The following is a 12,876-nucleotide window of genomic DNA, read 5'->3' as shown; positions in this document are numbered from 1 at the left end:
GAAAATGTCCCTACTTTTGAAAAATGCACATTGAGGTATGTAGGGATGAAATGGCACATCTGGATTTTACTTTAAAATATTTTGGCAAAGACTGGGAAAAAAAGAGAGAGAGAAAGAATAGATGAAACAAATGTGAAAAAATCTTGTCAACTGTCCAATCTGGTGATTGGCATGTGAGTTCATGTGGGTTTGCTGGACTTGAGTCTCTACTTCTGGGCAGGTTTAGATTTTCATAATTAAAAGAAAAAGGAAATGGGAGGCTGGGATGGGCTGAGAGGTAGGAGCTCAGCCTGTGAAGGACAGACTTAGGGAACATGTTCACATCTGCACACTTCTGCAGAAGGATCAGACTGGCCCGTAAGCCCAGGAGTCCTGGGGGTGGGCGGGGGCAGTGCAGGAACCAGGAGGGAGCCTGAGAAGCCATGGTGTGGAGCAACAGAACAGGGGCTCAGAGGATGAGGAATACGCAGCTAGCTGCCTACTCTTCTTCCTCCTAACAAGTGGCAGCCATGTGCCTAGCTGAAAAGCTACACTTCTCAGACTCCCTTGCAGATGCTGATGGCCCTGTGACAAATAGAATGTAATCAGAAATTATCCAGTGGGACTTCTAGGGAGGACCTTTTCCCAGGGAGGGCTGAGTTGGCAGGCGGGCAGTTTTGCCCTTCTCTGTAGTCTTTCTCCTTGTCTGAAATGAGATGTGATGGCTGGAGCTACAGCAGCCATTTTGTGACCACGGGACAACCTTGTGGTTGAAAGCCCTATAGATAAAGATGGTATAGGAGAAAGAGTTGGGACCTGGTCACCTGAATGATTTTGTAGAACTGTTATCTGTAGAGCCTCATGGAGCCTTGGACTAGCCCCCATGTTTCCCATTACTGGAGGGGAAAAAATCCCACTTTGTTTATATTCCTGTTATTTCAAGTCTCAGTAACCCATTTCCTAACCACTAGACCAACAGGGAACACTCAGTAACACATTTTCTAAATGGAAACAGAAGCATTTCCCTTTGCCCTTCACACTAAAGATTAGGTCTGAAGGTGTCTGGGCCTGAGGGAGAGAGTGTGCCTCCCACCACCTGGGACTTCAGCTCCTAGCTCCAGAGATACCTTTGCCTTTTCTCACATGTTTCTTTTTTTCTTCAGTGATTGAAGAAGAACTGTTGTCTGTGTTTTCCAGGGTGTTCTCTGGGGAGACACAAAAGTGAAGGTAAATGACTTATTTGTGATAGCTGTGAACACAGCATGAGGCCACGGAGAAACTCAGACATACTAGGGCTCCAGCCCCAGTGCCCTCACTTGCCTCGTGAGTGACAAGTCACTCAGCTTCTCGGAGCCTCAAGTTTCCATATCTCTGATAATCATGCTGACTTTGCTGGGAAGTTATAAGAATTGTGCAATAAAATGGCCACAAAAGTTCTTAGCACATGTGCCTGGCACATGGAAAGTTTCTTGTGCCTTACTTTTCATACCCTTCAATTTATTCCTAGCAGCACAAGACCATTATACAGAGAGGTCATGGGCACTAAGCCTCTGTCTCTCACCCTGCCAGCACTTTTGCTTGAGCTGCCCAGTGCTTCCCTCAAAGTTGCACCAGAAGACTCAGAGAATCCCATTTCCTTGTTGTTCTCTCTTCAACTGATACCCACAGGGAAGACCCCACAGTTCCACTCACCCCAATTTTTGTAGCTTGGAGTTTTCAGTCTATGCCAGCCCAGAGGGCAGATGGGGTGGGGGTTGCCAGAGAGTGTGGAGGTGTGTTTTGGTGGGCAGCTCTTGGATCAGTGTTGGGGAGGGTGACTTGGGATGATAAAGGAGAAGTGAGGGTCGGGGAGGTATAGGGGATACGATACGAAGGACCAGGCCCTCTCTAGTTGGTGATGAGGTATGAGAAGACTGAGTAAGAGAGGAGTCCTGTGAGACTGGCAAGAAGGTCAGTCAAATGCCTTCAGGGCCAAGCAGCATACATAATGGTTAAGGAAAAGTAGTAGTAAGGAGCAGTGAGGACTGTGAAAAACTTGGGCACAGGCTGCTGAATCTTTACTATTTTCTATTTTTCTTAGTGACTATATGGTTAAATTTTCAGGTAGTAAATTTTAATTAACCATATCGTAAAAATCAAAAGACACCACTATGATTTAAATAGACCGAAGCCAAAAACGAACAAGCCAAAACCCTAATAAAATTTAATTTTTTCTTAATTAAAAAAGCAATGCACATACGTAGCAAATTTTCTAACAATGCAGGCTTGATGTGTTGATATGATGATAAATCCTTACCTGAAGCCCTCATGACCAGACAGATTTTTGTCTATCTACTCAGAGGTATTTTATGCATACACACATTTAGATCTCCCTCTTTTTTTCACTAAAAATGCATCTGCTTACTTGCTAAAACATAGATAAACCTTGAGTACATCATATTAAGTGAAAGAAGTCACAAAAGGCAAATACTGTATGATTCTACTTATATGAGGTCCCTAGAGGAGTCAAATTCATAGAGAGAGGAAGTAGAATGGTGGGTGCCAGAGGCTTGCGGGGAGTGGAATGAGGAGAGTTAGTGTTTAATGGGCACAGAGTTTCAGTTTTGCAAGATGAAAGTAGTTCTGGAGATGGATAGTAGTGATGGTTTTGCAACAGTGTGAATATACTTAATGCCATTGAATTGGACAAGTGAAAATGCTTTAAATGCTTAAAACAAAAAATGTGTAAAGTTTGTTATGTATATTTTACCACAATTTTTTAAAAGTTTAAAAAAATACATCTGCTCATGCACAAGGCTCATCTCTACTCAGCCAGGTCTCCTGGTGGACCCTGAGGGTATTTGCAAACTTCTGCAATGGGTACTCTCTGTTACCAAGCTGAGCTGGACTGTTTCCCACACACCTGGGACTTTGTCAATCTGATAAATGGCATCTCGGTTTTAATTTGCATTTCTCAATTTGTATGAGATTGTGTTGTTTTTTAAGATGTTAATTATCCATTTGCTTCTCTCTTTCTATTAGTATCCTTTGCCCTTTTTTTCTGTTGGGCTGTTGTAGTTTTTAAATGATTCTTGAGATCCTTTATCTATTAAAGGATACTGGCTCATTTGCTTGTCAGAACTGCTGAAAATATTCTTCCTTCGGATGTTCTGTCAATTAACTTTGGACTATTTATCATATCTTTTCCTGATAGGACATTTTAATGTTTGTGTAGTGAAATGCTTCGGAGTTTGCGTCTTACTTAGAATGGTATACCAAATCTGGAGGTTAAATACATTTTTAAAATTCCTCTGTTTACAAACTAATTAAAAACAGATTCACAAATCTAGTAGACAATTTGGTGACGAACAGAGGGGAGGGGGGTTGAGGGCTGGGAGAATGGGGTGAAGGGTTAAAGAAGTACAAATTAGTAGTTGATAATTGGTCTCTGGAAAGGGGGAGCACGGCAGAGGGAATGCAGTTAGCATTAATACGATGGCTAGGTGGAGGGCCAGGGAAGGAGGGAGCAATTGGGGGGATCGTTTTATGAACTATATAGATGTTTAACCAATGTACTATATACTTGAAACTAATTTAAATAAATAAAGTAAAAAAAATTTCCTCAGTACTTTAATAAAATTAAATTTCTTTAATTAAAAAGTTTTAAAAACATAAGCCTACTTTTAGAATCATTCTCCAAGAGAATAGGGAAAGGTGAGCTGGGTGCAAAACATCCTCATAAAAAGTGATAAAATATACACACACCCGCGACAGTGGGAGATCTGGTGTGAGCTCCAGGCATCGAAATGTACTCATACCTTTCAAATCTCCAACACAGTACAGCATGAGTTCTGCTGCTCACAGAGAAGAGCTGCCAGCTCTCTGAGCAAGCTGCCCTTAGGCCTCTCGCTGACCTGCTCCTCCCCACCCCAAGCCAGCTCCCCCAGAGCCACTTTCTCTGCACTCCTCAGGCCGCAGCTTCCAGCTGCAAGAGGGACAGGCCACTGCCGTGGGACCCCATTCTCAGCCATCCTTCTCTTTCACTTTGGGACTTAACACCTCCCTGTTGCCAGCGCCCTCCTGTCTCCCACTTCTCCGGCCCACCTGTCTTCTCCCTAGCTCTGGGCATCAACCTCAGTGAGGCCTTGTCTGTTTCCTTGACCCCCTGCCACCTTTGCACCAGGGCATGCCACAGACTTTCCCCTCCGTCTCTGGGCCCTCAAGCTCTTCAGAGTTGCTTCTCTTTTTGTCCAGGCTAGAAATATGCCCAAGTAGGTCCTCCAGATCCCCAAAGGCTCTTAATGCAGCAGTGACATCTCCTGGAATTGGTTAGAAATGCAGAGTTCCAAGTCACCCCAAACCTACTGAGTCAGAATCTACATCCCCATCAGCTTTTGAGGTATTTTAAACGCACAGTAAAGTCTGAGAACTCCTTGAGCACCAGCTCTGTGCCCCATCTTAAGCTTGATGCTAGAGTACATGGAAGCAATACCAATATACTGGGATTTAACCTTGTCCAACAGAATTGAATCAATTGTAACTAGAAAAGAGAAAGAGCAAGAGTAAGGGAGGCAAGTGGGGCGGGGAGAGAGAGAGAAAGAGAGAGAGAGAGAGAGAGAGAGAGAGAGAGAGAGAGAGAGAGAGAGAATCTAATGTTTTTTGGAGACTTTCATTTGAATTTGCACTAGAGTCCAAGTCCTAATTCTGGTTTTACTGACTGATTCTTAACGTGAAATTCTCTGATCTGTTTCCAAATACGTGCACTCCCACTAAGTATCACATAATCCTATCTCCCTCCCCTGCCCTGTGCTGGGCTCAGTGTAGGCCTGGGCTGCTGGGGTCCTTATCTTCTTTCTGCCAGGGAGAAGCAGGAGATGCATGACAAGGAGAGAAAGGGTCAGCTCCCTCCCGACAAGTGCTGTGGTGGCTGCCTCTGTCCCCTGAGGCTAGACTGCTCCCTGTGGAGTCAGCCTCTTCATATAGGCAAGCCTTTTGGGTTGGGGAACTGGTCTCTTCTTTGCCCTCAGACTCAGGGATGGGCAAGGCTCCGGCAGTTACCAGCACCACATGGCCTTTCAGTGCTTCCAGACCACTAAATAGACCCTTCCTAGTGGGCTCCTATAGCATAAGCCCTGACAGTTTTTTTCTTTTTTGTAATGCAAGGTCCTGACTTAAGATTTTATTGCTGATGCATCCATTTCCAAGTGGCATCCCCTTTAAAGACAGCTATATCTCAGATAAACACATTGCCGGCAACACCACTAGATAAAAGACAGGCCACTTCCCCCACCAATGTTCCTGTTTAAGAGGTCTTGGTTGATTTCAATAACTGACCATTTGGGCTACTTGTTTGTTATCCCTTCTCTAGGTTTAAATTCCTGCTCCTGTTTTAAATTCACCAATAGAGAGAGCTCTTAGAACCCTAGGCCCCCACTCTCAACCCCAATAAAAGCAGAACCCCAGGCCCATGCATGCCTGCCTGCCAGCAAGTCTTTTTTTCTCTCTAACTGTGACTTTGCTGTGTGGCCCCAGGTGTGCTGTGTAAGTTTCAGGTCCTATAAGTAATAAACCTTTTTTCCACCCAAAGTTTCTTGATGGTTATTGCTGAAGAGAGTCTTGCAATCAGAGGAATGACAACTGCTGTCCAGTCATAGCATTGGTTATTGTCAAATAAAGTAATAAACAGAGCTACTTTAAAAGAGAGCAGGAGCTGCCATGTCAAAGGAATTGTCTTGCATGTCATACCTCAAATCTGTGAAATGTTAAAAACAGAGCAATATAACCTTCGGACTAGACCTAAGCAACATTGTGCCCCTAAAAACTGTTTGCAATGATAACAAGAAAGCAGATATTATGACTACCAGACTGATTGACTACTGGACTGAAAATTAAAAACATTGTTTAGAATGAACATCACCATGTTATTTATCTACACCAATAGAAATGCCTTCCTTCTATTGATGTGATTGTTCCCCTTCCCTTTCTCATATATACCTATTGCCTTTGTCTCCTAATTGGAACACTACTAGGGTTTCTGCCTGAATCGGTGTATCCTGAATAGCAATTCTTATTGATCTCAATAAGTGCTAGTTGCCTCTCACTTTGAAAGTCACCTTTATTTTTAGGTTAACATTATCAATAGGCATACAGCAGTTCCTCAAATTACCCCACTTGCGAGGACCTCCAGTGTCCTGCTGGGGTTGCAGTAATGACTCTTCCTCAGCTGCATGGACCCTTTCTGACCACTGTGTCCCTTTCTCTCATTCATAGCCACCCCCTGAGAGCTGTCCAAACTCACCATCTCCACTTGTCTCCCTTCAGCTCCTCCTCCCCCTGTCCTGGTCCTATTCTGGCATCTGGCTAGTCTGTGACCCTGCCCAGATGTTCCTGCTCACTCTGGTGGAGGTTACTAAGGCCTATCCAAGGTCACTTGCCCCTCAACATGTTTCTTCTGCTCCCCTGGGTTCTGGCTTCCCTCTAGTCTGTCCAACTGCTCCCTCCACCTCCTTTATAAGGTCCACCACACATTAGAGTTCCTCAGACTGGTCAAAGCCATTCTCTCTCTCTCTCTCTCTCTCTCTCTCTCTCTCTCTCTCTCTCTCTCACCTCTCTGCCTCCCTCCCTCTCCCTCCATCTTGTCTCATTCTGTCCCTCCCCTCCCCTTCCCTCCTCTCCCCTCCCTTCTCCCCCCCCCCCCTCTCGACCACAGCTTCAGTTTCCATCCATTTGCTGGTAATACTGACATTCCCATCTATTTTCCTAACCTCCAGGCCTCCATCAATAACAGCCTCTTCCAAGTCTCTATTTGGTGCAGTGCCAAGATGCCAAGGGGAGTGTGCCTGTCTTGTCTATGGAACATGGGCAGCCAGAGTGGCAGGAGTAGAGTGAGCACTGAAGGGAGAGCTGTATATTGTTCATCCCTGCAAATTCTCATTGACCTCTGCAACCCAAGCCTAACACAGTGCCTGACACATAGTAGGTGCTCAGTAAACATCAATCAAATGACTGAATAACTGGGCTAGCACAGTGCCTGACACATAGTTTATGTGGTTTGTCACTAGGGTGGGCTTCGGATGTCCCAAATTTACAGCTCCCTAGGTGACGTTTGAGTCACTTAAAACCATAATTCTTAAAATTGCCAAATTCAACTTCTGCCTCCAGCCTTCCCCACCCCTGCAGTCACACAGAGGAAAGGCCTGGCCACCTGTATGGTTGAGAAGTCTCTCTGAACCCCACACCCTTCTTTGACTCTTCCAGAATGTGAAATATGGACTTGAGGGGCAGCACACATGCTTGCTCAGCATCCGCACCTGGTGAGTGAGGCTCCTTAAACAGGGACGAAACTTCCTCCCCACTCCCACCTCTGTACCCATAGCCTGGCCTCTTGGGAAGTAAATACCGCCATTTGATGAACACTCTCCGCCCCAGTGAGGCTCAGGCTGGGTTCAGGCCTGGATGTCAGGAGCCCCAAAGATGAAAGGACCAATTGTAAGACAGGTGTCTCTCAACTGGCTCTGAATTGGGGCGGGCCAAGGAGCGTATGGGGGACAGAGTTGGAGGCAGGTCCTGCAGCCCCCGCCCCCATCAGCCCTGACTAGGAAGCCTTGGGGCCTGCTCTGGGCTTTCCTTGGCTCTTTTGCCAGGCCAAGATCTCTATCAAATGTCCTCTATCCTCTGCATCAGGGGCAAGGCATTGCCTAGGTCTTGAGGAAGGCTGTGAGCAAACCTGTGTCCTAGGGAATGGTGCCCCTAGTTATAAATTAAACTCAGAATTTGGGCATTCTCCCTGCTTAAACACTTCCAATCATCTCAAAAGAGATGCTCTTCTCTCATTTTCATCTTTTAGCATTGTTAGCGACAGGTATCAAATGTCACCTCCTCCAAGAGGCCTTTCCTGACTATCTCTCCCATTTAAATCACCCTGCTACCTATTCAATGCTCCCAGTTGTTCTGCTTTCTACTACTTCTTGGCTGATATAAATATAAACTGCTTTTTTGTTTTCCAATGCCTGCCTCCCTCATTTCAATCCAAGTCACATGAGGGGAGACTCCATTGGTTTTACCCACCTCTGAATCCCCAGTGCCTAGAATGCATGTCTGCATACAGCTGGCACTTAATATTTGTGAATGAAGAACAAATCCAGAGCTCACTCCTCTGAGTCAAATTGCAGCTAAGTCTTTGCCCAGATCCATTCCCTTGCTCTTCACCTTCTGGCTAGGACTGGGGTCCAGATGCACTATTTGTACCTGGCTTAGACTTGGAGCTCAGTGTCCCCAAAACCCTTACTGTCCAAGGGGCTAACAGTCTTCCTGGTTTCCACCTTTGTCCCCAGTTCCTGCAGCTGAACCCAGACCTCAGGCTCAGCAATCCTCCTGGCTCGAGCCCCTGGCTGATGTGTCCCTGCCCAGGTGAATTTTACTTGGCTGCCTAGCTCAGCACCCTGCTCATCCAGGCCTGCCAACGTCCTGGGCCTGTCTGCTTGGTAGTGCTTGCTTAGCCTGGTTTCCTTTCAAATGTACAGACCCTCAACTGAGACTAGGCCACTCATCTCAGGGAGGCCTCCTGTTGCATGTCACCTCTTAGGTAGGTAATACACCCAACCTTGAATGTCACAGGATACCTGCTATCACCACATTCTGATACTATAGGATTAGGATGAATTGATATAGTTTATAAAGCCTTCAGCTTTCCTGAGATAGTGCAATTATGTTGCATTGTGTGTGTGTTTAATTTGTTATCTGTAAAGATTTCAAAGAGAGAACGAGTAAGCTCACAGTATGATAATGGGGACAACTGTTGATAGTAGTACATGCTTTGAAATAAGCTAAATGCCAATTAACAGAGGACTGGTTAAATAAATTAGGATATAGACACACTGTGGGATTACTATTCTGCTCCAAACACTAAAAGAATAGGAGAACTCTTGATTGTAGGTGCATGGAGCATGTGCACAGAGCACACTCAGAGGATATGAGAGACACTGGTGGTGACACTGGCCACCTCCGAGGAAAAGACACTGGGTAGTCTGGGGGCAAGTGGGGCTAGGCTTTTCACAAGGTGGGGCTTTGAACATGCTTTTGGATTTTGAACCTTGGGAATACTTTTCCTATTCAAAACAAATTTAAATTAAAAGCCGAAAGTGATTGAGAGTATGTGATAGTAGTTGCCTGGTCTGCCCTCCTCAGTCCAAGCAGACTCAGATGTACCTCAGCAGCCTCCTTCTGTGCCCCCTGGTGGGAGCACCAGGAAGCCTGTGTATGACTCTGGGAAGGCAGAGAGATGGATGTTTCACAGAAGGGCCTAGGGCCAGCTGTCATCTCCTCTGGGCTCGGTCTAGTAGCCATGGCTGTAGGAAAGCTTAGAGAGGCCCACCTCCACTGGTACCTTCCTCAAGGCCTATTATGGGGTGAACAGCATCCCCCCCAAATTAATGTTTTTGAATATTTGAAATCCTAATTAACTCCTAGCACTGCGGAATGTGTTTTTTGTGTGTGTGTGCTTTTTTTTTTTTTGAAATAGAGTCATTGCATAACTATGATGAAGTCATGCTGGGGTAATGTGGGTACCTAATTCAATATGACTCCCGTTCTTAATATCCTTAACAAAAAGAGGAATATTTGGAATACACACACATATAGGCAGAACTCCATATGAAGATGAAGGCAGAGACTGAGGTGATAAGTTTACAAGCCAAGGAATATCAAAAATTGCCAGCAAACCACCAAAAGCTAGGAAAGAAGCATGAAACAGATTCTCCCTCATAGCCCTCAGAAGGAATCAACCCTGATCTTGAACCCAACACTTTGATCTTGGACTTCCAGCCCCCAAACCTGAGACAATAAATCTCTGTTGTTTAAGTCACCAGTCTGTGGTGGCGCTTTATTCTAAGCAAACCTAAGACACTAATACATGGAGTTTCTAGGAAAACTGGAAAACAGAATTCTGCCTCACCACCTGATTTAGAATGACCTGAACCCTTGATTAAGTCTAGATCTCACTGTCCCAGACTTCCAAGACCCTTTTTGCACTCCGAGAGACCCCACACCAACCTGGTACTTACTGTTGCAAGTCATGTCCTTAGAGACCATAGTAGACAGGACCTTGAACATCCTGGCAGAAGAACAAGGGCTTGCTGCAAAACTTGATCTCAGCTAAAGGAGGTTCCAACCTGGGGAGTGACATAGTGCTTGAGCCAGATGGCCTCTAGGCCCACAGCTCCCATACCCCTCAGTGGCTCAGAACAGCTGGCATTTACTGAGGTCTCACCACGTGGCCAAAATCTGCAGCTCCCTGCCTCTCTCTCCCACCCCCACCCCCCACCCCAACTCCCATCCTCTTTTCCTTCCCTAAATTGGTTCTAGCTGCCCTGCCTAATCTTTCTGTTCCTAGAACTCACCAACCATGGTCTGCCTCAAGGCCTTTGCATTTGCTGCTTCCGTCCCCCCAAAATGTTCTCCCATACTCAGCTGTGGGTGGAAGGGTCCTCTTCCTTCAGATCAGAATTCAAAGTTTACCCCTTCGCAGAAGCCTTCCCCCCCACCATATGACCTCATTTAATTTCCTTCTCTGCAATTACCTACCATCTTATTTAGCGCTTAAAAAAATGTTGCCTATTTCCCCCTAGAATGTAAACTCTACGAGAACAGGTTCCCCCTCCACCCCCCGATTTGCAGCGCGTGCACTCATCAAAGCATCTGACATGTCCTTAACATTAAATGACTTTTCATTTTGCAGCAGAGGCAGCGAAGTAGATAGAGGTTCAGCGAGGGAGGTGTCCAAAGTCAGAGTCAGAAAGGTCAGTACCTGAGATTCCTTGACTCCAAAGCTTGCGCCCTTCCAGACACACTCCTTCTATACTCCCCACGGACAGAAATCCGGGTACCAGATTGGCAGAATGTGTGGTCAGGGCATAGAGCAAGGGTGCACAAGGCATGGAGTGGCAGAGGGATAAGGTGGGTCACAAAGCAAGTATACTGGCAAGGAAAGAATGGCAGGAAGTCTTGCAAATGGGCCTTGTGGGGGGCACCCGAAGGTCCCGCTCCCGGCCCTGAAAACATCACGACCCTGCGTACACCCCACCGCTGCCCCGCGCGCACCCACCGGCCCCACGCTCCCGGGCTCTCTCCGAAGCTTCAGGGCCACGATTCCAGCTCTGCGCGCGCCGGGCCTCCGGTTTACGTCGGCATGGCAACTGTTCTCTTGAAGGCTGGGACCATGATGTCACAAAGGCTGAGGAAGCCGGGCCGCATAGGGGTGGGGCCTGTGGGCCGCAGGGTGGGGCGCCAGGAGGCCCAGAGTCGCGCTATTTCAGCTCCCTGGCACTGCCGGGACAGCAGTGAGCAGCAGTTTCTTTCCTCCGCAATCCATTATTCTGCTCTCCTGCTCTTTTTATTTCATCCCCTGATTCACTGATTCAATGTGTTCCTCCACATGCATGTAGTCCGTTCTGCGGAGTGGACCTCATTTTCTCGAGGGGCGGCTGTGATTTCGGGTCCGACTGTGTGATTCCGACTGGTAGAATCTGGGTCAGCTGCCTGCACCTTCTGTCTCATAGGCAGGAGTCTAAGAGTCCCTGCCTCCACCCTGGCTGCAAGGGAGGTGGGAAAAAGAGCTTCTACAGTGGGGCCGGGGAGTCCTCTAAACCCAGGAAGGGTGTTGAGGTGTAGGTGGTCTACCAGTGGGACAAGTAGCTTGTGTCTGTTCTCCACAGCACCTGGTCTCAGGTCGCTCCTGCAGCACTGACTCTATGTCTTTGTTTCTACTATTCCCCGCCCATCCCCGGCACACACACCCCCCTTCCCGCCTCCGGACATTTTTTGGCCATAAGAAGGTCCGCCCTTATGCTTTGTTCATCTTTTAATTTTTCAATTAATTGTATCTACAAGTGATGCTCACAAGGATTCAACAAATAAAGGATAAAAGTTTTTTTAAATGGGCAAAACATAGTCCCCGCCCCAACCCCTACCCCTATTTTTAAATGTCTTTTATTTTGCTGGTAAATTATATTTCTCAAAATTCCGTTCGAGGGTCACCTCTCTGGGAAATATCCTGGAACACAGACCCATGCTTCTTGTGGTCACAGCATACCTCTTCCGAGTCAATCACCCATGGCTCCCAGTGCCCCCTCTCTAGTGGCTGGAAAGGTCCAGTGGGTGGGAGATTGTAGAGTGGGACATGTTGGGGAGCCAGGCATCTGTTCCCTCCCTCTGCTTCCAGGGCATGGCTCTTCTGGGCCAGTTGTGGTTGCATTGGGTGGGCCTGTCATGGTTCCACCACCTCCTCCCTTAGCCTGCGGCCATTTTACTAATTTCTGATGGCCTCACCATTCCCATTTCAGACCTAGTTTTATCAAGTGTGTAACCGATTCCCTGTATGAAAATCCTTGAGGGCTTCTGGTTTCCAAACTAAAGCCTAACTGATACCCATAAGACAGGTAGGAGAGCATGGTGGCCAAGAGGATGGGTGGTCGTATTAGTCTGAGCTGAGTCCAAATCCTACCTCTGCCCCTCACTGGCTATGTGACTTTGGGCAAGTTACTTAAATGCTCTGGGGTTGAATTTCCTCATCTATAAAGAATACTATTTATGACCTGAGAGGCATGGTGTGTGGTTAACACAGAGCCTGGCCTCAGAAATGCTTACCTGCTAATATTATATTATGGTCTAAGAAGTGAGTCTGACTGAGGAGGTCCATGTGCAGGCCTGGTATGGTGCAGACCTGCCCACAGGGCAACCCAGACTGGCTGCAGTGATCTCTGTGAGGAAGCTGAGGGTCAGAGACATTAAACTATTTGCCCAAGGCCACACAGTCCATAAATTGTAGGATCGGGATTCAAACTCACTGCAGAATGACTCCAGGCTGTTAACCGCCCTCACCTCCGCCCTCCTTCACCCCGCCCTGCCCCCCCCCCTTAGACT

The 12,876-nt window shown here is 46.9% G+C and overlaps 1 protein-coding gene across 6 annotated transcripts in view; it reads right to left on the bottom strand.

Moving 5' to 3' along the window:
• CFAP100 (cilia and flagella associated protein 100) overlaps nucleotides 1–11,675 on the bottom strand; it is a 44,498-nt gene extending 32,823 nt beyond the window's left edge. For 3 of the 6 annotated variants that reach the window (XM_036229742.1, XM_036229739.1, XM_016160530.2), the window contains exons 1-3: nucleotides 11,060–11,675; nucleotides 10,020–10,127; nucleotides 1,107–1,184 (exon numbers count right to left, since the gene is read on the bottom strand). In XM_036229742.1, coding sequence (XP_036085635.1) covers nucleotides 1,107–1,184; nucleotides 10,020–10,068 — 127 coding nt within the window. In that variant the 5' untranslated portion in view covers nucleotides 10,069–10,127; nucleotides 11,060–11,675. Of the gene's footprint in view, nucleotides 1–1,106; nucleotides 1,185–10,019; nucleotides 10,128–10,762; nucleotides 10,849–11,055 lie in introns of those variants that run through there. The other 3 variants (XM_036229740.1, XM_036229741.1, XM_016160527.2) reach the window with 3 other exon arrangements.
• Nucleotides 11,676–12,876: the final 1,201 nt, after the last annotated feature.

The sequence above is a fragment of the Rousettus aegyptiacus genome, unplaced genomic scaffold, assembly GCF_014176215.1.
Source record: "Rousettus aegyptiacus isolate mRouAeg1 unplaced genomic scaffold, mRouAeg1.p scaffold_m13_p_12, whole genome shotgun sequence".
Lineage (NCBI taxonomy): Eukaryota > Metazoa > Chordata > Mammalia > Chiroptera > Pteropodidae > Rousettus > Rousettus aegyptiacus.
The sequence above is the reverse complement of the archived record's forward strand: the minus strand, read 5'-3'. Positions and strand labels throughout refer to the sequence as shown.